We start from the raw sequence: 13,847 nt of genomic DNA on the forward strand, positions 1-13,847 counted from the left end.
GATTAAGACTATTTAGGAGGCATGATTGACAGGCCGTAGTTGTAGTATTTTTATTGCTAACTAGAGGCCCGGTGCACGGATTCATGCACATTGAAAGGAAATTAATTAGAAGGTGGACAGTGGGGCAGGACTGGGTGAGACGGGCCAGACACTCCCTGGAGCCAACCTCCTACAGTCCCTCCCTTGGCTGGCCGCACCTGGGGCAGCGCCGTGGCTCGAAGGGTGTCTGCAGAGTGAGCGGGGTCCCTCGGGCAGGTGGGGTCCCTCGGCCTGGCTGCGGGGATCAGGCCAAAACTGGCAGTCCAACATCCCCAGGGGGTCCTGGAGTGCAAGAGGGCACTCTGCAAAGTTGCTGTCCCTCGGCAGCTCCTGCGTTCAGCATCTGCCCCCTGGTGGTCAGTGCGTGTCATACCTACTGACCGGCTGGCCGGTCGTCCGGTCGCTTAGAGGCCCAGTGCACAAAATTCATGCATGGCTAGCGGGGGGGGGGGGGGTCCCTCAGCCTGGTCTGCGCCCTCTCACAGTCTGGGACCCCTTGGGGGATGTCCGCGCATCAGTGCGTGTCAGAGCGACTGGCCATTCGATCGATTTGCATATTAGGGTTTTATTATGTAGGATGGTTACTGTGTGATTGTTACATGCCGGGAATGTTTTAAATCTTCATGACGTCTCTGTGCAGAAGGCACCATTAACCTGCCCCTCTCACACATGAGAACCTGGGTGATGGTAACCAGGACACATTTTGCATTTACATACATATGTGTCTATGTATATACCTTTTTCACAATGAAATTGAGCATTTTTATTTTAAGAAAAAGACCCAATCAGCTAATGACAAATTTTATAGTTTTTGGATGGTGAGGCTAAGCCCAACTCCAGAGAGCCTCAAACATAAAAGTACCTTCTCTTAGCTTCTATCACTCCATTACTTTTGAAATCTAATTTTTTTAAAAATTGATTTCAGAGAGAGGAAGGGAGGAGAGAGGAAGAGAAGCATCAGTGATGAGAGAGAATCACCGACTGGCTGACTCCTGTACGCCCCCCACTGGTGATTGAGCCTGAAACCTGGCCACGTGCCCTGACGGGGAACTGAACCACAACCCCTGGTTCATAGGTCGACGCTCAACAATTGGCAGGGCTTGGAATCTAACTTTGATTTTAATGCATTTTTGAGCCATTTCATGGGGATCTTAAAGATTAATTAAGTCTTTCATCTGTGAAGTTTAATTCTTCCACTTCTGGCACATTATCTATGGCTGTGAGAAAAACTGCCCATCACTCGGGTAATTTGCACCCAAAATAAAGGCCCAGGGAAGCTGAAATTAGAAACAGAGGAAATAGTACATCTTTGGTTTTTCCTGCTAAGGTTTTGGACCAAAATTCACTGAACCCTCCTTTGTGCTCACAGTTCGCTCTCAGGCGCTGGGCTCAGTGCTGGCTTCTCACCACGCAGCTTCAGGTCCTGCCTGCTGTCTGACTGCTTCCCTAGCTCCTTCCCGCTCCTGATACTGATCCTACTTCCCATCAACCTGGTCGGCATCCCCGCTGATGCTGACCCAGAGTGGCAGTCATTTTCCAGAGGACGGCCATTGCTATTCCTCCCTGAAGCCATCAGGTTCAGACCCTGTGTCAGGTGCATGCGTTCTCATTTCATGCTCACAAAGCCCATGAGGTCGGTGTCGCCCACTCTACAGATGGGAAGATGAATTTGAGAGCGCTGAGTAACTCACCCAGGGACCCACAGGCAGCACCACTGGAAAGCACAGAGGCACTATGGGAACCCGGTGTGACTCTAAAGTTTTGTTCTAAATCATCTACCTTTCCTTTACCTGTGTGTCCTTTAAAATGCTCTTTCCTCTGCCTGCTGTCCTTAAGCTTCAATTCAAGTGTCTTCTCCAAGAACTCTTCCCTGGACCTTGGCCTCTGGTGCCCCTCTCTCTGCTGGGCACCTGCTGCATTTGACACCTGTTTGTTTTCTCCCCAGGAGAATGGGGCTCCAGCCGGGATAAAGACTCTGCTTTCATCTCTGAGTCTCCACCATCCAGCACTAGTCCCTGACAAACAACAGTGTTTCCTATGAATAATTGATACACTTGCCCTAGCCAGTTTTCTCAGTGGTTAGAGCATCAGCCGTGGGTTCAATTCCAGTCAAGAGCAGGTACCTTGGCTGCAGGCTCGATCCCCAGTGCCAGTCAGGGCACATGTGGGAGGCAACCAATCGATGTGTCGGTCTCACATTGATGTTTCTCTAAGTCTCCCCCCCCCCGCCCCCGTTCCACTCTAAAAACCAATGGAAAAAAATATTCTCGAGCGAGGATTAACAACAACAAAATAATAATAATTGATATATTATTTTTTTCTAAATTAATTAACAAATGAGTGAAGCCCATTGGTTAAGTTTGTTGTTTGAAACCTGGACTAACAATAGTGAGCATGTGTTGTTGAAGTAGTGCACGTACATCCTGGTTAACAGAATTGGTGGTTTGACTGTTGTGATTTCCAGTTTTGCTGCATTGTTTCTTTGGGGAAATACAGTCCAAATTTAAGGGAGGGTCATAGACCTAAATTTTAGACCATCATTCTGACAATTGGTAGACTGCTTGTAGAGCTGACTACTTTATGTTATCTATTTAGAAGTTACTTTAAGGATAACTGGCTGTCTACCTGTACATTTTTGTCATCCATCTACTCATCTACCCATCCTTCCACCCATCCATCCATCCAGTCATCCACCCATTCACCCACCCATCTACCCATCTATCATCCTTCATCCATCATCCATCCATCCTACACTCATGTTAAGGACTTACTACTTGCCAGCCACTATTCTAGGTGTCAGGGCCACAGGTGGACAACAGGATCCCTGAAATCAGAGGTTGAGTCTGATGGAGGCAAATAGTTAAAGTCAAGTGGTAACAGCAGACACAGCCAATCAGAGGGGTGGACACTTAATTCTACTCGAATAACTAGAGGAGGCTTCTAAGAGGAAGTGGTACTTGTGCTGAGTCTTGTTGAAGGCCGTGATTTCTCAAGCTGCCTGGCAACCACCCTTGTTACTCTAACTTGAATATGAATGTTTAAGGATGTTTATGAGTTTTAAAAAGCCTATAGAGAAAAAAAAAAGCCTATAGAAAAAATTATCCATAGAAGGCCTAGGATTGTCTTTTGAGAAAAATGGCCACCCTGGTATAGACCATTGTCCCAATGATATTGATCGGTTGTCTAGTTGGTCCTAAAGGGTTGGCACACACCTGCCCACCCATTGGAAGAGAAAGAAGAGGAAGTCCATCAGGATGGCTGTGTTGGGAATATCTCATTGGCTATCAGTTTTCCTGCAGCCAGGAAGAAAGGATCTGAAAACCGGGTAAAGGAATTTGAGGTGCATCTTTTTTTCTTTTTAATCCTCACCTGGGGACGCTTTTTCCATTCATTTTTTAAATATAAAAGAATATTCTAATTTTTGTCTTTAGAAACTATAAAGACTATACATGATTTGGAAATGAGACTATACCACACACTGGCCAAAGAAGAATGGTCCGCTCTATGCCTTCTCTTTTGTCTGGTCACTCAGAAATACAATGTTATCAGCGATGATTGTTGTTGCTTGTCGCTTCACATTATTTCTATCCATATATTCACCATAGTCTACTTTCTCTCCCACATAAATTCGAGACCCCTTTTTCACATACTGATATGCCACATCTCTGAGGCCTGATTGGAATACTGAAATTCTGTGCCATGTTGTCTTTTGACTGATGTCACCCATTTGGTATGCTTCATTGTCTCCTGATTTCCACATCTTATTTGTTGCTAGAGAAAATATTGTCACTGGGTTTTTCCCTTCCACCTGTCTTGTGACAGGACCCTGACCAACTCGCCCAAGTAACTGCACACGATTCAGAGATCTTTCAAGAACCAAGCTGCTTACTACTTCTAACTCATGTCTTACAAATTTATGAAAAGCCTGCAATACAGGTCTTCAAAACATTGCTTCTACTTTTCCTGCAATCTAATCTTTAGTCATTTCCGGATGCTCCAGCCAGATAGCTCTGGGCCCGGAGAACACTTCCCCTCCATTCATTTTTTTTAGAGAGAGTAGGAGAGAGAAAGACAGAGAGAAACGTCGATGTGAGAGAAACACATCGACTGGTTGCCTCCTGCACACGCCCTGACCAAGGCCCGGGCTGGGGAGGACCCTGCAACCGAGGTACATGCCCTTGACTGGAACTGAAACCAGGACCCTTCGGTCCTCAGGCCAACGCTCTATCCACTGAGCCAAACCGGCCAGGGCTGGGTTACATTTACAAACCCTAATTCCTACTCTAAACCCACTCTAAACAACAAGTCCGCAGTGGGTTCCAAAACTCTGCTTCTGGAGGGCAGAGATGAGCATGCAGACATGTGGGAAGTGCTCAGCAAGTTGGTTATATGCTGGGTTTGATGTCAGACACTTGCATTCAAGGGATTCATACCCAGGTGCAGGGATGTCACATGGGGAGGTATTTATAGTGAGGAAGGACCCTGCCATGTCTGTTAAGTCTAGAAATATACTTGATTGTCTGCTGGGCCCTGACTGGTCACGAGAATTAATATACAGACAGGTGATTCAAGAAAGATCCAACTGTCATGCATATGTTGACTGAAGCTCTGTAATTACTGTAACGGGTGAGATATCTGCTGAAAGAGGGCCAAGCAGTATAGTAGAAAATGCGTAAGGCACGGACTCGAGGTCTGGGTTTACATCTTTACAGGGTATAATGAATGATCTACTGCTGCTGCAAAACAGATGAGTCCCAAGCTCACGGTGGCTCAGAAATGCTGCCAAGGACTCTCTCTGACCAAACCTTACTCAGGCTCCCGTGGGCCCTCTTCTTAACAAGGTCTCCATGGTGGCCTGTGAGAACTGCAAAATCTCAACACACTTTTGTCCACCCCTCACACTTAGGGACTTGAACAAACACTAGCCTGGTTTCCAACAGCTTGAGGCCAGGTCCCTGGCATGACCCTACCCCCTTGAGTTCTTGCCTGGAAAAACTCAGACTGCCGATAGAATTTTCCATTTGGGATTTACCCTGACCCAACACCTGCCTTGCCTAACATTTCTCAGAAAACAGCTCCCTACCCACTTTTGCTAATTTTCCACTTCGCTGACTCTGCTCAGTGGTTCCTCCCCCTGCCCTCTCCCTCTTCCCTTGAAACGCCCAGTCTCTGCACAGATTGGAGCTGAAGTCTCGCTCCCGTCCTGCAGCAGTCGAAGTAGAGTCTATGTTGCCACAAAAGACCAGTTCTGCTTCCCTATGACACCTCAATGAACTCTTAGGCCTCAGCTTTCACCGCGGAACCTCGCCACAGGGCCGCTTGAGACATGGCAGCAGGCTTCCCACAGAGGAGAGAGAGAAGGCGGGAGCTGGAACGCCTTTTATGACCTAGCCCTGGAAGTCACACCCGGTCACTTCTGCGATAATCCATTGATTTCCCAGGGCAGCCCTAGTCACTGTGAGAGGGACTCTTGGGGGCCGTTGCTGTGATTGCTAGAATCAGTGTCCTGACCTTGGGCAGGTTGCTGGGACAGGGAGGGGAGGACTGGGCTTCATGTAGGACAGTGATGGTGAACTTATGACACGCGTGTCAGCACTGACACGCGTAGCCATTTCTGATGACACGCGGCTGCATGCCGAGGATGAAATATTTGCTGCTCCTGAGGATGAAACATTTGCGACTAGAGTCTTGGAGTTAGTTTTTTCCTCAAAGTGACACACTACCCGAGTTATGCTCAGTTTTTTGGCGAAGTTTGACACACCAAGCTCAAAAGGTTGCCCATCACTGGTGTAGGTGGTCCCTCCTAGCCCTGACTTCATCTTCTCTTCAGTAAGAGAGTTAGTCATTGAATGAAAGAGTTAATGTGCTTCCAGGAGCATTTCTCACAGAGAGCGACGCATCTGCCAGGGTCTGGCAGGGTTCTCAAAACTGGGGGGCTTGCTCTATGGGGAAGGGGGGGTCACAGCTGTCTGGGTTTCCCACCACGTCTCCTCTCACTTCCGAGGCCAGGGAACAGGTGGCCCCTGACTGGGCTGGCCTGGACAATTCCTGCACAAAGACACTAGGCTTTGGAAAGGAAGCTGTGAGGGGGGACTGGCAGGCTGCGCGAGGGCTCCCAGTTCCCTTCCTTAGGGGCCCCCACCTGATGAACGGTCTGCCCCAGATGGGTTCGGATGGGTTCGGCCACTGGAACCCTCCTCCTGTAGCAGTGCCAGCCCTTTCCTCCTCTCAGCAGTTTTGGCTGGTCCCAGTTTCCCCTAACCCCACGTGACCTTGGGGCAAACCACCGTCCAGGGTGAACTGGTTGTCCCCTGGGGAGCAGGAGAGCTGACTGGTGGCCCCAGGGACTCCAGAGGGAAGGGACTGAGGGGAGCTCAAGGCCCTGGACCCTTGACCCTGAGATTCTCTTGACTCCTCAGTACTTTCAGAGAACAGCTCCTGGCTCTGTCTACCTTCCCAGAAGGAGCGGGAGGCTCCCAATCAGGAAGCTGAGGAGGAGTTGCTGTCATTGAAGATGTGAAAAAGAAACCCCTCATCCGACATCCCTTGGGAGGTCGAATTCCCTGATTTCTCCTGTCCTCTCTCCCATTCCTTAGTCTCCCAGGACGGCTGCAAAGCATCGCGATGGACCACGTGGCAATGGAGTCCGAGTCCCTCTCCTTCCCCTTCCCGCAAGAACAGGCTTTTTGCGCCGTTCACTAGTCATTGGGGAGCTGCTCTTCCTGGAGACAGCTGGCAAGAGGAGCCGCGAGGAATCCCAGGGGAGGGAGCAGGAAAGACAGGGGCTCTGTGTCCCCCTTCTCCCTCCCGCTCCCTCACTTGGCTTCCTCTTTGCTCTCCGGGCCCCTCCCACGCTGCTCATTATTCAGCGGGGATCTCAGGGTCCCTCCAGAGAAAGCGCAGTGCCCTGGGCTCAGGGTGCCAAGCCCGCAGGGAGGGCCCCGCACAATGCCCCTTTATGCTGCGCGCTCCCCTTCCTGGCCTGGCCGCCCGCACCGCCTCCCTGCGTCTCTCTTCAGTCTTTCTTTTCCAGTTGACTTGGTTATTACAGTACATGGACGGGGAGGGCAGGCTCGGAGGCCAGGCCTGGCGCTGCAGGCTGAGCGGAGTGGGCTCCCTGGCCCTGCCATGGCCACGGGTCACATTCCCACTGCCCGGCCCAGGGCGCCTTCTTGGGCTCCTTCCATGGCGGGGAGGGGGAAGGCAGCGCAAGGGCTAGGACATTTCCAAAAAGGGGACCGGGTAGGGAGTGGGAGGTCAGCGAGGCCCTAGTGGCTCAGCTCCAGCCCAGGCACCAAGTATAACAAATAAGACCAATGCGCTGAAAAAGGGAACCTGCTCCAGGATTGATGTTAGAGTAGAGTGGGGCTGCCCAGGTCAGGGCTCAGGGGCTGTCCATCTGTGGACAGACTCTAGGGGCAGCCAGGGGTGCCTCCTGCCCAGACCAGCCCCTGAGCCTAGCCTGGGAGCCAAAGCGGTGGGCGCTCCTTCAGGCAAGTTTTCAAGGGGTTACTAGAACCTGAGCTACAAACTAGAACCAGCAGGCATCAACATTGAACGTCTGCTGTAAGTTTAAAAAATCTTTTTAATTAAACCCTTTAAATTTGTAATCAGACAACTGGAGTTTCACTTTTGAGGTCCTGTATTTCGTGGTGAAAACACAAAAGTTAGTCTGTGGAGCAAAGGTCAGCCTGAGCAAGGAGGACAACGCCTGCCACGTTGGCTCCCCCTCAGGTACATAACCGCAGACGAGTGCCTGCTTTCCGCATATCCTGCCTGAGGACGGCAAGTGGACAGCCAGCTACTTGAAGGGGTGGAGGCAGGTGCTGGCCAACGCTCAGGTGTGACACTTAATAAAAGCCCATCTGGAGTGTTGGACATCACTAGGTCACATGACTGGCAAGATAGTGACTCTGATCGGTTTGGGAGCTGTGGACAGCGTGGACACCGGTCAGTGCCCACACCATGTTACACATAAAAATATTTAAGCCCTGGCCGGGTAGGTAGCTCAGTTGGTTAGAGTGTTGTCCCGATAAGCCAAGGTTTCGAGTTCTATCTCCGGTCAGGGCACATACAAGAATCAACCAAAGAATGCACCACTAAGTAGAACAACAAATCGATGTTTCTTTCTCTAAAAAAAATAAATAAATAAATCAATAAATAAAAAATTTAAATATATAAAATATTCAAATACACCTCCATCAGCCAGCCATTAAATGGATGCTGCTCCACTCCCTCCCACTTCACCCCCAAATTTGTCTGCCCGAGCCTCCTCCAGCCCCCTCCGGAGCTATTCAAAATCCAGCTGCTAAAGGGTTAAGTCCGGCAGAGCTGGTGTCCAGAGGGTCTCGGAGTTACAGCTCGGACCCAAACCCGTCAGACATCGCACGCATTAGCCCTGGCAGCACCAATAACTGGAATACGTGTTGGCAGAGATATCTGGAAGGAGCTTGGCTGTGGCGGAGCTTGAAGGTCTGACCCACTGAATCTGAGAGTGAGGTCTAGTGCGTGGGGTGGGGGTGGAGAGCCCATGGCATGAAACCCATTCCTAGACATCAAAATTTGATTTATTACTTTTTTAAAATTTGATTTATTAATATTGGCAACAGTGATGGGCCATCTTGCCAACAAAGTTCCTGAGATTGAAATCACATGAAACTTCCCCGTTCCTGCTAGCACCACATACGCCCTTTCCTTTCTCAAGCAGCAAATTCACTTACAATAATTAAGGAGAGATTGATGGGGTTTTGGAATTGTAATGAAAAATATGATCTCATTAGCAAGTCATGAGTAAGGGCCCGGCGCACTGTCAGACATGCGCACTCCTGCATAATTAGAAGCTGATGCTGGGGAGCTAATAATGGCAGGAATTAAAACATTAAAATGGTTTCCCTTTATACCTCTTGGCTGTGCTGAAATCTTCCTTCTGCAAAGATCCGGAAAGACATGTCCTTCGAAAGAACACTGTAACTGAGCTGGTGAAAGGAAATGGCGGGGAACAAACGGGAAGGAGTAGGTGAAAGGGGTCTGCTCTTACTGGGCCCACTGTCCCGTCACGGACTTTAGGAGTCACAGGAGAAAGGGTCCCATCCACTTATCTTCAAGAGAATCAACACACATCTGAGGGGAGCACATTCTGAAAAGAGCCACCGATTAAACCAAGTGGTTACCCTTCAGAAGAGACACACAAGCTCTGAACAGGCTACAGTGAGTTTAGCGGGAGACAAACAGGATGGCAAGTGCATTTCTGCCCCTTCCAGCTGGCAGAAATGAACTTGAATTTGCTCAGCTGTAAAATGGGAACACGAAAAGCAACTCCCAGGTGTATTATGAGAATGAAATGACATTTAAGGAGCAGGCATTCATTTGAAAAGATTTATCTTTTCCCTTTTCCTCGGGAACCTTACTTGGTTGACATCTGAAAGTGAACAATGTCCCCTTCTTCAAGTCAAAGGAACCAACATTTGTTGAGTGTCTGTGATTTGCCAGGTGTCGTGAAGGGAGGGCACAGCGATGAGTCAGAGAGCCTTGGAAAGGATCTGTAATCTTGTTGCAAGCAGGGGAAGGAGATGGACAAGCGTGTACCAATTACCTACCAAGCACGATGGGCTGGATGCTGCACAAGTCAAGGACACTGGAAGAGGCCTGAACAGGATGTTCGCATGAGGGTGTCAGAGGAGCTGGCCTGCACTACAATGCCATTGTTAAAATATTAAAACCCTGAGCCTCTCACTGTACTCCCCTCTGCCCCTCACCCTGGCTCCCTCCCCTGGGACCCACAGCCCTCCCCCAATCCAGCGATAAAGGGTTAACACCCATCATGGCAGGGACCTAGAGGCCCTCCTCTGTCCACAGCCAGAGTAGATAGGATGGTGCTGATGGTGGGGCGTGGTTAAATATTTTCAGTATCACCCCTGAGTGCGTGTGAGGGAGAAGGGCTTCGTAAGCTTGCTGGCGCATGCAGTGTGCTGATGAGAACAGGATTTTGACAGGTGGAAATCTGAGAGGGCATGCTGGGAGGAGGGACATCCTGCAGGAAAGCGAGGAAGACACAGTAAGACGCCACCTCAGGGAGTAGTGAGTGGGAAAGGTGACATGGTTGGACACAGGACAAAACTATTCTCAGCATGTCGTGGAAGGTTGCAACCTTTACGTGCGGACAGTTAACTTTATTTAGTAGGGAGGCACTGAAGGTTTTGAGCCGGGAAATGATGGGAGGTTCACTTTGAAGTAGTATGGAAGAAACGACATGAGGCAGAAAAAAAGAGTTCAGGGAAGAAATCATGGGGCTTGAATTGGATTCTCGTAATGGAAATAAAAGGAAGACAGGAATACAGGACATATACTGGAAGCAGACACCACAGAACCCACCAATCGCTAGCCACACAGGCCCTCACAATCTCTTCAGAGACAGAATCTGGCCCAATGTCACCTCTGGACACTATCCCCAGAGGCAGAATGAGCTAGGAACCTGGGGTCAGGTCAGGTCATTCCGCTGTGCTTCCCACCCATCACCCTCACTACCACCCAACCCTGTGCTCATCCTCCTCCTGCCAGGGCCTCCTCTCCCTTGACCCAATCTCCCTTTCCACCAGGCCTTTTATTTACTTACTAGTGGCCCAGTGCATGAAATTCGTGCACGGAGGGGAGCGGTTCCCTCAGCCCAGCCTGCACCTTCTCCAATCGGGGACCCCTTGGGGGAATGTCCAACTGTCGGTTTAGGCCCGATCCCACAATCTGGGACCGCTGGCTCCTAACCGCTCACCTGCCTGCCTGCCGGATTGCCCCTAACTGCCCTCCCCTGCAGGCCTGATCTCGCCCCCAACTGCCTCTGCCTGCCTGATCTCGCCCCCAACTGCCCTCCCTTGCAGGCCTGATCTCGCCCCCAACTGCCCTCCCCTGTCGGCCTGGTTGCCCCCAACTGCCCTCCCCTGCTGGCCTGATCTTACTCCCAACTGCCCTCCCCTGCAGGCCTGGTTGCCCCCAATTGCCCTCCCCTGCCGACCTGATCTCGTCCCTAACTTCCCTCCCCTTGCCAGCCTGGTTGCCCCCAACCCCAACTGCCCTCCCCTGCCGGCCTGATCTCCACCCCCCAACGGCCCTCCCCTGCTGGTCTGATCTTGCCCCTAACTGCCCTCCCCTGCAGGCCTGATTTCGTCCCCAACTACCCTCCTCTGCTGGCCAATTTGGTTCTGACTGGTCGGTTTCTGTGCCAGTCAGCATCAAAAGCTCCTCCTCCTAGGCAGCCATTGACTCCTCACAGTTGACCCAGATTTGGTTCTTTTTTTTTGGGGGGGGGGGGGCAGGGGGGGGTAGGCTGTTTATTAAGTGGCTATTACAGGGATCAGACTACATAAGTGGTGTCAGCCCCGGGAATGTGACCTGTCAATGTTGATCACAAAGCCCCCAAGGCTGGTCCTGGTGAGCCCCAAGGTCAGAAATGAAACTGAAAGGCCTCAGTCACATGCTGCTTTCAGGCGTCCAGGCTGGGCAGCAGGGAGGAGATGCCCATAACATGCCAGGTCTTCCCATAGGACATCACCGAGGTCTGGTAGGACAGCAGCTGCATGCCTGCCTCTGCCAGGAGCCCAATCATGGTAGGCAGCATGGCAGGGTTGGAGAGCTGAGCCCAGAACAGGAGCAGGGGCAAACCCCTGCACAGAGGCACTTCTGGTCTGAAGGCAGCTCCGTTGTGTGCCTGCAGCACAGGTGTGGTGCCCTGTCCACAGCCTGGTAGGGGGCACCTGCCAGGGCCACGCTCAGGAGGCCTTCCCCGCATCCTTGCTCTCCTGGCACAGTGCGGTTATGAGAGGTGGTTACATTGAGGCCGGGCTCCTTCACCAGCAGCTTGGCGTTCACCAAGTTCACATCCGCATGATTAGAAGCGTCTTTGAGGAGGCCGACAATGACTGCGGGGCTCAGGCAGTTCCCAGCATTCTTCAGGGATAAACCCTGCGTTACCACCTGGATGGTCCCTTTGGGGGACCCTGCCCAGGCTCATATCAGAGTCCCCAGAGCTTCTGCCAGACAGATCCAAGGTTTGGTGTGCGGAGAGAAGGCACTGGTAAGGGCCTGCCTGGGCATTCACGACCCCCGCGAGGGCTCTCCCCTTCACCATGTCCACAAACTGAATAGTGATCTCCCCGCAGTGGCCCCTCAGTTGGGGCAGCTGATGACGTTCTCGTGGTCCACCAAGGCGCGGTCCCAAGGCAGCTCCTACATGAACACATCCAGCGCTGCGCCCGCACACTGTCCCGACTGCAGGGCCTGGAACAGGGCGCCCTCGTCCACTATCCCTCCGCAGGAGCAGTTCACCACGCGCATGCCCTTCTAGCACAGGGCAAAGGTGCTGTCGTTCAGCAGGCCTGTCGTGGAGGTCAGGAGAGCGGTGTGCACAGTGATGAAGTCACAGAGGGGCCAGATCTCCTCCAGGGGCAGCTGCTGAATGCCGAAGGGGGCCGAGACCTCTGGTGAGATGATGGGATGGTACCCTACAGTCTTCATCCCGAAGGACTGTATCCGGACAGCCACCTCTCTCCCGATCCTCCCCAGGCCAAGAATTCCCAGGGTCTTTCCATTCAAGTTGGTTCCCATGAACTTCTTTCGGTCCCACTTGCCATCCTTCATCAAAGCCATCGCCTGGGGAATCTGCCTGGCCAGACACATGATCATCCACAGGTGAGCTCCACAGCACTAAGACTGTTCCCATTGGGAGTGTTCATGACCAGGATGTCCTTCCTCGTGGCAGCCTCCAAATTCACGTTGTCCACACCAGTGCTGGCCCTGCCCACCACCTGGAGCTTCTCTGCGGCATTGATGACATCTGCGGTCACCTTGGTGGCTGAGCGGAGGATAAGGCCTTCGCAGTCCTGCAGCTCGGCTATCAGCTCCTCTTTGCTCAGGTTCTGCTTCTCCACCACCTGCAGCCCTCCATCTTGCAGGATCTTCCAGCATCAAGGGTCTAGGTTGTCACTAATGAACACTTTCTGTAGATTTGCAAAGGCCATTGCTGGAGCTGGCCTCGAGATCAACTGCTCTCCATGGACAGAAACACCTCTAAGCTCCCAGATTTGGTTCTGATTGGTCAGTTTCTATGCCAGTCAGCATCTCTGGGCCTATCAACGGGGCCTGATCAGAAAGGTGGGGCTGATCAGCAGCCCCAGTGGAGTCCTGGAGAGATGGAGGCGCGGCTGCTGGCCAGACTGGGAGAGAAAGAGAGAGGCAAGTGTTGGTCAAAAGCTGCCACAGAGGCAACGGATCAGTTCCTGCTTCTCTCTTCAGACCCCTCCCTGGCCCTTATTCGCAGCCCCCTCAGCAGTCAGTGCTGGGGCACCATGCCTGCAGCGGAAGCAGTCAGCGTTGGGTTGCCATGGCAACCCAGCACTGACTTCCGGTCTGGTCAAGCTTCGGTGGTAATGGTGTTACACCCTGGCTCTTTATTATAGAGATTTGTTTGTTTATTTATTTATTTATTTATTTATTTATTTATTTATTTACTAGAGGCCCAGTGCATGAAATTTGTGCATTGGGGGGGGGGGGGTACCTCAGCCCAGCCTGCACCCTCTCACAGTCCGTGAGCCCTTGGGGGATGTCCGACTGATGGCTATCAGACATTCTTAGCACTGCCTCAGAGGTGGGAGAGGCTCTCACCACCACCACTGAGCTCCCCCTCTGGGAGCGCACTGATTACCAGGAGGCAGCTCCTACATTGAGTGTCTTCCCGCTGGTGGTCAGTATGCATCATAGTGACCGGTTGCATATTAGCCTTTTATTATATAGGATTTATTTATTTATTTATTTATTTATTT

General features: G+C 51.5%; 1 protein-coding gene and 1 pseudogene across 2 annotated transcripts; both read right to left on the bottom strand.

Moving 5' to 3' along the window:
* Nucleotides 1-2,904: 2,904 nt before the first annotated feature.
* On the bottom strand, nt 2,905-8,423 carry LOC307108120 (single-stranded DNA-binding protein, mitochondrial-like; the record flags this gene model as incomplete). Its single annotated transcript, XM_079785819.1, has 2 exons — nt 2,905-3,977; nt 8,398-8,423. 2 exons carry the CDS (start codon nt 8,421-8,423, stop codon nt 3,542-3,544), a joined length of 462 nt encoding a protein of 153 aa, XP_079641945.1. The 3' UTR covers nt 2,905-3,541.
* Nucleotides 8,424-11,473: 3,050 nt separating this feature from the next.
* On the bottom strand, nt 11,474-13,230 carry LOC307108283 (D-3-phosphoglycerate dehydrogenase-like; annotated as a pseudogene). Its single transcript has one exon. The product of its transcript is annotated as a D-3-phosphoglycerate dehydrogenase-like (transcript).
* Between the last annotated feature and the right edge of the window lie 617 nt (nt 13,231-13,847).

This window comes from Cnephaeus nilssonii, assembly GCF_951640355.1.
Source record: "Cnephaeus nilssonii genome assembly, chromosome: 12".
Classification (NCBI taxonomy): Eukaryota; Metazoa; Chordata; class Mammalia; order Chiroptera; family Vespertilionidae; genus Cnephaeus; species Cnephaeus nilssonii.